Source organism: Miscanthus floridulus, chromosome 19, assembly GCF_019320115.1.
Source record: "Miscanthus floridulus cultivar M001 chromosome 19, ASM1932011v1, whole genome shotgun sequence".
In the NCBI taxonomy this organism is placed as follows: Eukaryota; Viridiplantae; Streptophyta; class Magnoliopsida; order Poales; family Poaceae; genus Miscanthus; species Miscanthus floridulus.
In genome coordinates, this window is record NC_089598.1 from 94,585,157 (window position 1) to 94,596,566 (window position 11,410).

Sequence of the window (11,410 nt, forward strand, 5' to 3'; positions counted from 1 at the left end):
ATTATTATAAGGAAGGGCATTGCAGGTATCACAATTTAGTAGTGTATGTAATGTTACATTTGGATACTTCAGGGAGAATAGATTCAGCTTTTCTTCGATAATACGCTTCACGACGCTTCCAATTAACTTTATCCCATTGGTCTTCGGTCATTGCTGCACGTCGCTTCCTACTATTTGTTTTAATTTCATTCCGTTGCTCTTCAGTAATAGCTGCACGTCGTGCTCTTTCTCTTTGCCTTTTACGTTCCTTAGGATCGACGACTTCCATTAACTTAGATTCACTTTGGCCGCCTAATTTTCAAACTGAAAGAAAGGCATAATTATTTAGCATCTAATTAGCATCATTTCTATTATTGACACGTACATATCATCTTTATTTTTTACCTTCATTGATTGGGTTTGTTAAATCTTTGAATGGTCTCGAACAATCCTGTCCCTGTTTTTGAATACGTTTCATGTAGGAGAAAGTCTCTAAAAACACATAAAGAGACTCATTAGAATATGAGTTCAGAAATAGAGAAAATTGGTTCTATAGCATTGAAAGATCATGAAAATCGAAAAATACCATCGAAAAAACTCCGTTACGTAAAATACCATCGAAAGATAGAACTGTTACCTAAAAATAGCATTCCGTCATGTATTGAGGTAACGGCGTCAGTTCGGTGGATCTCCGTCCATCTAATAAAGGTGGAAAAACCCACTCCAACCTCCGCTCATCGAAGGCCAAAAAAAAAAGAATCTACTCAAAGGCATATCATCTCTCGAGGTCCCTCAGACTCTCGCCTCCACGCACCAGGCTCCGGTGATCCGGTCCATTGCTGGATCGTCGACGGTGGTGGCTAACAGGGCGGATCACGACATGTCAAGGCAAGGGCGGCTCCGGCGATTCCCAATTCGGCGGCTTCCTCGCGAGCGACGGCGGAGGCGGTCTTCAGCACTCGCAGTGCTTGGCACTGCGGCGACTTGTGCTCCTGCGTTGCAGGCATGGCCTGCTTGCCGGTAGCAGCAGCGCTGCTCGCTAATTGCCAAGCGCACGGGATGGGAGAGGATGGAGATGGTTGCCGGTGCCCAGACGACTTCTCCCGTTCACTGGCTTTCTGCCCCTTCCCGAGCGGCAGCGGCGATTGCCTTGGTGCCGGTGGCGCTCAGCTCCGGCCTCCGGCGTAGCGTCGGCTTCGACACGCGTGGGGTGTTTCGTGCTGCCCACACTCGGCTCCGTGTGGGGAGCTCCGGGCAGCAGGGTGGCGGGGGGGGGGGGGGCAGGCCCTAGTGCCCGTGGCGTTGAGCTTCGGCGTTTGGCTGCTGCGGGCGGAGTCACTGGCTGGTGTAGCGTAGCTCCGGCGGCGGCGGCATTCGGTGAACCGGGGCGAGCGCGGCTCCGGTGGCGTAGTGCGTCAGCGCTAGAGTGCTCGGCGGCATCGTCGGAGTCAAGGATAGGCTTCGGGCTTGAGCTCCGAGCTCCCTGGTATGAGGCTCTACCACTGTAGGCGGCTTGCCTAGGTTGATGCGACGTACAGGTTGTTCTTCATGTCCTCAGACGGATGCCAACAGACAGCGTTGACAGCAAAAGTAACAGAGTGCTAGATTGCGGAACGGATACTCACTTTCAATGGTATTTTTAGATACGATGAATTTTCGATGGTATTTTTCGAATCTCGCGTTCTTTCGGTGCTATGAAACTAATTTTCCCTCAGAAATATTGGTTTTCACAATAAAAAATGAGAAGTACTGTAGCAAGGCACGTAGCGTATGGAATTGCATCAAGTAGCAATATATGAGTTCAGAAATATTGATTTTTCCCAATAAAAACTTAGAAGTATTATAGCAAGGCACGTAGCGCATGTGGCCTGAGTACCTGAGTGGGCAGTCGGCGTGCCCCGCTAGTCATCGTTTCGTGCCGTCAAACGCGCACGATGTGCCTGCTTGATTATCTGTTGCAGTTTTCGGCAGGGAGCCTGAGACGCTCACGCGGCACGTTTGACGGTTGCACGTTGGAGTTTTGTAATCGCAGCCGTCGTATCAGACTCGGTTTTAGCCCGTGTTTAGTTGCTGGACCAAATTCTAAAAAAGTGCTACAGTATCTATTACATCGAATTTTGCGATACGTACATGGAACATTAAATATAGACGAAAAAAAATTAATTACACAGTTTGGTAGGAAATCGCGAGACGAACGTTTTGAGCCTAATTAGACCATGATTGAACACTAATTGCCAAATAAAAACAAAATGCTACAGTAACCCAAAATCCAAAATTCCCCTAGCTAAACACCCTCTTATTTTTGGGACGAGCGGACCAGTTTCGTACTCGATTTCTGGGCACCCGGCGTTCGGCGCAAGAAGGAAAGCTAGCTTCCGGTAGCCTCGTACTCGGTTTCTGGGCAGCCGGCGTTCGGCGAAAACTAGCGCGCGGCGCGCGGAAAGAGTCGAGGAAGTTTGGGCCGTAGGGAGTCGAGGAAGTTTGGGCCAGCAGTTTTCGCCGATACGGTCATATCTCTATATAGAATCCTGCTTCCAAAAAAGGCAGTGGATTGGACCACGTCGTTTGTTAGTCTGCTAACCGTCCGATTCGACGAACAAGCGATATCGACCGTTCGATCGTGGTCTTCGTGGTCTCCTACCCGTTAAGCCACGCAACCGGGGCCATCATGAATGCTCCAGAACCCACTTGACTCGCCCCCTCCGCCTCGGACGGATGCACGCTCGTACTCATGCGTCGCCTCTCCGTGCGCCGCCGCCTCCGTCGTCCTTGCTCCCGCCCCGCCGAGGCTCGACGACGCCCGGGGCTTGCCACGTCGACGGGTCGTTCTGCTCTGCCACACGCCGCCCGAGGTCTGAGGAGGATGGCGGCGCAGGGAGCCACGGACACGAACATGCCACATCACGGCGGAGAGAGGGCTGCGCTCTATGGCGAGGTGGAGCTCGGGCTGCGCGGATGGCCGGCAGCGCGGGTCCACGGAGCTACGAACAGGCTGCGGCGTAGCGACGTGAGGGCCACACGGACGGGCGGCGCGACAGCGCCCTGTCCACACGCGAGCTCCACACGCCTCGCGTGCCTACCGTTCGACAGAATGTCACACTCAGTCTAAGCTTACTCTAAACACCAGACGATAGCAATGCTCACACTGGCCCATGTGAAGATCCACGTTGCGTAAAGACGGAGGTGCAGCGCCGGCTGACGAGCTCCTAGCTTTGACACCCATTCACTACTTCTTCAACCTCCTGCGTGCCTGAGCAGTCAGCAAGAACATGTTCACATACGAAGGTAATTCCCCCTCCCCCTTCAAGTCCTACTTGACAGCGCAGGGCAAGATCCATATAAAATTCCACATTTTTAGATAATGAAACAACTTAATTGCAAGCTTTGTGATGAAACAGCCGAAGTATAGTGACCACTTGATCTTCTCAATTTGGTTTTCATACTTATGCTCCTCAACATTTTAGCATATGCTACATTTTTCTTCCATCTGAGTTTGTGGAAGAAAAAAGTTCTATAGGGTTTACCTTTTCTAAAATCTTAGCAAAGGGCTTCCATACTCATGTAAGATTCTTTCTTATAGGCACTCATCATATTGGGTATTATCATTTGTTTATGTTCTAGGTGAGTCTGCAGCTGCAATACCTACAGGTTGTAGTGGAGGCTTACTACCATGCTGCTTAATAGGGTTACATAATTATATATAGATAAAAAGTAAAACTTAATTTATATGATTTAAGATATTTTAGTAATATGAAAGCAAAAAATACATACTTATACCTTTTACTACACATACAGTTCAAATAATAGGCTCTAAAATAGCAACTCATGTGTGTCAAGTTGTTGCTTGACATGTGATTATGCTAATCTCATTGCTTTGATTAATGGTTAGTTCTTTGCTACTTGTAGTTGGGAAAATACAGGTCACAGCCAATTTTTTTTGATATGACTTCAGTACCAGGCTCACTATAATGTGTATCCAGAAATATTGGAATAAAAAATATGTTTTTTGCTGTAGTAGATCCTAATTTGACATCTAGAAAGTAATATTGCACTCATACAAGTAGATTTTAGTTATAGAAAGTCCTGCAATGATGCTATTGGGAAAAAAATAAAATATGAACAGTACACTGGTAGGGTTCCAACCACTGCAAAGTTCTTCGGTTGTTCTAAAGTTTACCGCTCAGTTTCTTTATTAACTCTGTCCTTTCTCCAAATTCATAACCATTTTCATCAGCACATATCAGATATGCAATGCAAAGAAAATATAGCAAAAGAAAGAAAAATATAACAGAAGTATCAAGAAAAGCATGAAGAACTTTAGAACAGGATAAACTATTCATCCAAGAAGAAAGACTATTGCTAAGAGAGGACTTGAATCTATGTAGGTGTAGCTTTGTAGCATATACAAAACAAAATTTCTAGGTACTACTTATTTTCCATTGAATACAGAGCTCTTGAGAACAAACATTAACTAGCAGCAGCTAGCAATACACAATATTCACAAACACCGCTGAGATCAGGTGAGAATCTATCTAATAATTTGTTCATGAGCCTGTTTTATACTTCTTAGGTTGATTTAATGCCAATTTCTTGGTTTCTTATCTCTTACATTGCACGTGCATGCGATGGATACACACCATGTACTCAGTGGTTTGTCTATGTGGAATGATCTGTTGACTAATAAACAAACTAAGTAACAAACAAAACAAACATGCATGCCAGCAGCTAATTATAGTTAGTTCCATTGATATTTATTTTGATCAAGTTATGTAGTAGACCCAAGATACTTTATAATATGTAATTAATTGTAATGTGACTCAAGTAATCTTAGTTCAAAATCTATGTCCACTTCCTCAAAGTGAACACTTCTCGGCGCACAAGATGCCTTCTCTTGGTGTTCATCAAGCTGCTCTTCTACGAATTCAGATGACAAACTTTTTTTTTCCTTTGTTCAGTTTTCATCACTCAAGGTCAACTTGTGATTACATATGCCTCCTATTTCAAATATATTTGGGACAAGCTCGGTAGTTGATGCCTTTCGTGAAGGTTTGAAGCACTGCTCCTAGAAATCCAAGGTTAGTGTGTAATGTAGTAAATCCACACTAATTATTTGACAGAATTGTTGTTTGCTTTATTAATCTTGTATGCTTCTGTGTCATGCAGGAGCAACAAAATTACTGAGCACAACAGTGGGTGCTAAAGAATATTACACTAATGATTTCCAATAGCCACTTTGAATATACTCAGATCAATATAAGCTTCCTCTAATACCATTTTCTTATACCTTGTTTGCTAAGTTCCCAAAATGTAAACCATGTTAGCATTTGCTAAATTCTAGAAGTTGCACGAGTAATTCATTGCTGCAACTTATCATTTATATTTTATTATGCACAAATAGACGAGAAACAAGAACAAAGCTCATCATATTTTATGAATTATGACTGTACACTCTATAAGGAAGTTGTAGGCTCTCGATTCAGCTAGACACTTATAATCTGTTATAGATTCATTTTCTTTTCAGTGGACCACATGTGTCATTATAAAATATATATTCAAGAGTTGGGTAAGTTCTATGTTTTTTTCACTTGTGGCTTGGCGATTGGCGTCAGTTCCTACATATGTACTGATTTGTATCAAGAGTTTTATAGATGTAAGTACTCAATTATAGATAGGAAGTTGCAGGCTCTCAATTAAGCTGAACATTAAATCTATTTAGTTTGTGTTATCACCTCATTCGTGCCATCAATTTATTCTTCACTATAAGTCGTGACAATAATTCTTAAAAACTTCACAAAATACTCAATTTCAGATCAACTACATTTGCCCAACTAAAGGTCATGGATTCACGTCTTCATCAATCTTGTATTGCTCCTTCATTTTTGTGAAAGACTATTATCGCTGATTTATCTTTGTCATGGAATGAAATATATTCCTATCATATTAGACGAGAATATGTCTAACACCTAGAGCTTCCTATTGAGCTTCAATACTCTATTGTTTAACCATAGGCCAATAAAATCACATGGGTTATCAAAGATGGCGCGGCAAAGCCGGGCCTAGGTTTTCTAGTTATAGTAGTAATTTGACCACCGATACGAAAAGAGTCGAGGAAGTTTGGGCCATAGGGAGTCGAGGAAGTTTGGGCCAGCAGTTTTCACCGATACGGCCATATTATCGTAATAATTTGACCACCGATACGAATACGGCACTGATACGAATATGGCCAATTTGACATAGGAAATTTTACGGAGGCACGCACACCAAAAGTTTTGGACGAAAGCTGTAAGTGTTTTTTAAGTAGTATAACAGATTACTATCATGTGACCGTTAGCTGAGGCCAAATCAAAAAGTCTTGGTATGATTTCGGTGAGCTCTGTAGTTCAGAATATCGGCAGATTTTCGCCGAAAATCGTTTCTATCGTCAGGGTCCGGTAAAAGCCCATACCGGCCTTTCAATTTCGGCCCAGTTTGAATTTATTTTCGGCCCAACCAAGCCTATATGGCCCATATATCTATGCCCTACTATATTACATGCTGGTTGAAGCCCTAAGCGAGCAGAATTTTATTTCTCTCTCCTCCTCACCCCTCAGCCGCCTCCTCCCTCCATTGCTCTCGATCTCCTGCTGCTCGCATGCCTAGGGAGCTGACATCCAGTCCTCTGCGGTTGGACGGGCAAAGTGCGAGGGGGAGCGAGTGCCCGTGGCGCTGGTGGGAAGGGAGCCGCCTGAGCCCTGAGGCGTTTGCGTGCGCTTGCGGCGGCGACGCTGCTCTCGGTCCGCCGCCAATCAGCCTGCAACCTCTCTGCTCCCGTGTTCCAGTGCATGAACTGTGGATCCCCGGCTGAAGCAACAGAGCAGCAATACAACTTTGCAATACAACAGTGCATCTTCTGTTGGAGATGAAAGATTATCGGATTTTTTGGTCAAAATTTGGGTTGATTTCGTCTAATCTCGGAGGGAAATTCAAATAGGTTTGACTATTTTTTAGACCGAAATTTTCCAAAAATCGCTGAAATTCGCGAAATCCGTTTCTACCGCTAGGGTCCGATAAATTTCATTGAATGATAGCCTGAACTATTCTGTTACCGATAAAAACCACTTTCTAAGTCTTTATCTAATTCTTGGTTGTCTTATATATTTAAATCCGAGATGGCCTTGCATATTCTGTTATGGACCTATAGCTTCCTTTTTCATAAAGTTTCGTTTGATTTATCACAATAGTGCTTTTCATGTCTTGGAGCCATCCTGTAGGAGCCTAACACCACTGTATCCACGCAATCATGACTCATGAGCCTGCTTGATGAACAACTTCGGTTGTAACTTATCTTTTTTATTGTCTCGTAGTAACTCACAATTCTTTAATTTATGCACAGAGGAAAAGAAACATTGTGAGTTGTATTTAACTCGTACAACATTGTGAGATTTGTCACGTAGTCCTAAATTTTAGCTTATTAGGTGGTTGCTTCGTGAAACAATGATATCTTTCTCTCACCTCGCTATCTCTCAGCACCATCAAAATTTCTACATGATTTTTCATTAGACTACCTACAAGTGTAGAAATATACTTGCCCTTAGCTAAGTCGCAGTGGGAGCATCTTGAGTTGTTCAAAAGTGGTTTCTCATCGTCCATGGCTTTGACTGATTTTGGTCATTAGACTGATGCCGGCCAGAATCTTGTTCTTGTCGCTTCATTGGTCTTTGCAAGTGTTTGATATACTTGACATCATCATCTAATAGTAATGAACCTATAGAAGATTAAAACATATTAGTCTCCAATTGTCCCAAGCATATTTTTGTCTGTCCAATTTTTATTGTTCACTCAATGTTGCTGCCTAAAGATGCAACCGAAATTCTATTCCTTGAGATCCATGCTCGTCGGTCTTTAGTGCCACCACTTGATCTTTAATATCTTCGACGATATTATCAAGGAGCATATGAAGTTTTTTTTTTAAAAAAAACACTATTTTTAGTAACTTTCTTCTTCCTTTTAATTTTCACTCGAACCAATATTGCCAAAATTTATTCTTTGGCATCATCATCTAATTAACATACAATTGGGTCCACCTACGAAAGCTTTGATTCGTGTCTAAGTATGTTGTCTTCATTTATATATAGATTAGATTATAATAGCATTTTCTTGCCATATTAGATGTGAAGTGAATCGAGTTATTTATTAATTGTATTTGATATAGATAGTCAATTTATTCTTGACAGTTAGATCACCATGAATCCAACACTTGTATTTTTTTTCTTCTCTAATTAATCTAGTAATTTGTAGACATTGTATTTGACACGGACATTCTGTTTATTCTTGGCATGGATCCAATGGTGCATGATCTTTTATTTATTTTGATTAATATCGTAATTTTTGTGTCTTATATTTGGCATGGATCCTCTATTTTATTTTTGTCTGTTAGATCATCATAAAATCTAACGGTTCATACTCTTTTCTTTTTTACACTCAATTTATTCTCAGCTGTTAGTTCATCTCGATGGATATTCTTCTCCTTTTCTTATTAATCTTATAATTTCTACTCTTTCCATGGACGTAGAGCTCTTTTTGTTACTGTTATCTTAATATATAATAGATTTTGAAAATGTTGTAGAGGAAATGAAACCGTGGAGGCAGCCTTCACCTTTTTTGGATCGGGTATAACTTGAACCTATATAACCCACGTATTCTATACTCACATCACACGCACACATACGCGTGTGTGTCCGTACACACGCAAAGAAGAGATTGAGAGGCGTCGCCGCCTCCGGTGCGTGGGAAACGCGCAGTAGCACCGAATGCGTACGCATGTGTGTACCCTAAAATTTCTGAAAAAATTCCGAAAAAGGTACGATCACTAAGGTTTGAACTCAAATGGGTAGCGTATCATTGTACAGACCTACCACTGCACCACAGACCCATTCATCAGCCTTCACCTTTTTGAAGACCTACCAGTGCACCAAATGTTTCTATGACCAACATAACACCGGGTTGTTTTAGTGTATGGAACTACGGAAGCCTAAGGGCGTGTTCTTTTCCATGGGAGAAGGGACTAAAGACTAAATTTTAGTCCTAATTAGTCCGTTTGAACCAAACACCAGGGACTAAAACAGAGACTAGAGACTAAAATGTAGTAGTCCCTTGAGAGGCTGCTAATTGACACTAATGAACCCTTTACAGCCCATACCTCTCTCTCGTCCCTCGCAGTCTCTCTCCTCCCCTTTAGTCCATTTTAGTCTCTGAAAACAAACAATATTTTAGTTTCTATTTTAGTTTCTGTTTTAGTCTCTAGTCCTAGTACTTAAGAAAAGAACACGCCCTAACTTATCAGTCGCATGGTTGTGCACCTGAATTTAAGTCTCAAACTTAAAACAGGATTTGGACAGCTTGAGAGCTGACGCTGACGCTTCCACGGTATTGATACAGATATAAAACACTAAAGAATCAAAATACAAGAAAAAAAACTCAAAACAAGTCCCATTATATTCCGCGACGCATAATATTGTACTAGGCCCTTATGTAATTTGAGGCGAAAATGCACGCACAACATATAGACACTCAGTCACGGCGAACCGAAAAAAAGAAACAAATGAACTGGAGCGACATGTAAAGGCATATAGTTACTTTTATTTATTAGTAGCTAGCTGCTTCAGTTCTTTCTTCCGTGCACAGCCATGAGGAGGTCATCCATAACCGACGGGCAGCTCGCCGTGAGATGCTTGTAGCCGTCCGTCGCCATGACGGCCTCAAGGTTTGCCGCGATGAGCTCGACGCATTTAGCCTTGAGACGGTAACAGCCGTGCTGCTCCGCCAAGGCCAGAGTCGTCGCCACCGTGTCGACGCTGACACCATCGTGGAGCCTGTCCTCGCAAGCCAGCTTGAGCCTGTCGATCCCGTACCTGTCCGCCGCCGCAAGAAGGTGCTGCGCCGTGTGCATGGCGCTGGCTCTCACCCCGCCGTCCCCGTCCTCCGGCCGGTCGAGCGCCAGGTCCGGCACCGAGTCGGTGTAGATGAAGTGGAGCATGGCTCCGAGTACCGCCGCCTCCATGTCCTTGATCTCGACGCGCGGCGAGCGCTGCTCCTTCATGTGGCCGAAGAACTCGGCCATGAAGACGGGGGATCTTGAGGCCAGTATGGCCTTGTGCGCCGCGAAGGATTGTCCGGCCGCGAAGAGCGTCACGTCGGCTCCCGTGCCCTTCTCCAGCAGCTCGCCGAGGTGTTGGTTCAGGCCGGACGACGGGACTAGATCATCTGCTGGGCGTGGGCGATGAGTGGTTGCATTTTTGTCGAGTTGTCTGAGCACCGCGAGGGTACACTCGACGATGAATGCATCGTCCTTGAGATAACCTGATGTTTGCAAAACACTTCTGGCCACGAGGGCACCTCCATAATGACAATCTCCAGAACGCTTGAACTTTTGTGACACGGGAGAATACCCTTGAGATGGCTTCAGATTCGCGGTCGGATCTATCAACCGATAGCCAAACGTCGCCTTGACATTACCGCCCTTGGGCACCTCATCGCGGAAGTAGAGATTAAGTGCAATGGAACAATTGCCACTGAACTCGAAATACTTTACTGGAAGCACATGAACCTCCCACGTATAGCCGCAGGCGTTCCATCTCCTCTTTGTGAGCACCTCGCCGTCGAACATGGCAGATGTCAAAGAAAATCCTTCGATCTTCATCTGCTTCGACGAGCGAACAACCTCGGTAAGAGTTTCCATGGTTTGGAAGTGAGCTGGGAAGTGGGAACGAATGCGAATGCGGTGGAGGCACACGAGTCTTTTCGCTTCTGTGTGGAGAGGGTGAAATACTAGCACAGTGCGATTTATAGCTCGGCTGTGTACGGTGTACCTTTCGGCCGGCGGTTGAGGTTCAGATGAGTTGAAACCGGTGACTGTTCGGCTGACGAGAAGCGTGCCGACTGCCGACGGTCAGGTTATTGAACTTAAATACTCAAAGAGTTGAAACCGGTGACTGTTCGGCTTCTGCGTGGAGTAAACCTTTTTTTTTTGTTTGAGCAACTGCGTGGAGTAAGCCTGTGTTGTCGTTTGACCATCCACGTTCCTGGTTCAACGCGGCATTTGTTTCTTTGGCTTTCAAAATGTCAGTTCTCAAACTTTTGCGTTTATATGCACAGCTTTTACTAGGACAGCGACCGTTAAATGCTTGGGCTGATTTGAAAAATGTAGCCCAGTAGCCTATGAGGCCCAATAGGTCGTGCAAGCTAGGAGCATCATAAGAGCCCCATCGAGCAGTTGGGCTAACCCAACGGATCGAGCCTACAAATTAAAACAAAGGGTTAGCGATAGATAGATCATGATACTATCTCTACCTCTGTCCCAAAATAAACTAACTTCTAAAATTATTCAAGTTTACCTAACATTATAGAAAAAGCTAATAACATCAATAACACCAAATAAGTATATTATGAAAAT

At 43.9% G+C, this 11,410-nt stretch overlaps 1 protein-coding gene across 1 annotated transcript; it reads right to left on the minus strand.

Moving 5' to 3' along the window:
• Positions 1-9,619: 9,619 nt before the first annotated feature.
• LOC136526411 (BTB/POZ and MATH domain-containing protein 2-like) lies at positions 9,620-10,696 on the minus strand. Its single transcript, XM_066519078.1, has one exon. The coding sequence runs from the start codon at positions 10,694-10,696 to the stop codon at positions 9,620-9,622; it is 1,077 nt and encodes a 358-aa protein (XP_066375175.1).
• Between the last annotated feature and the right edge of the window lie 714 nt (positions 10,697-11,410).

Bases quoted from the DNA above. Each gene is read 5' to 3' on its own strand.
- LOC136526411 (XM_066519078.1), bottom strand. From the start codon at position 10,696: ATGGAAACTCTTACCGAGGTTGTTCGCTCGTCGAAGCAGATGAAGATC.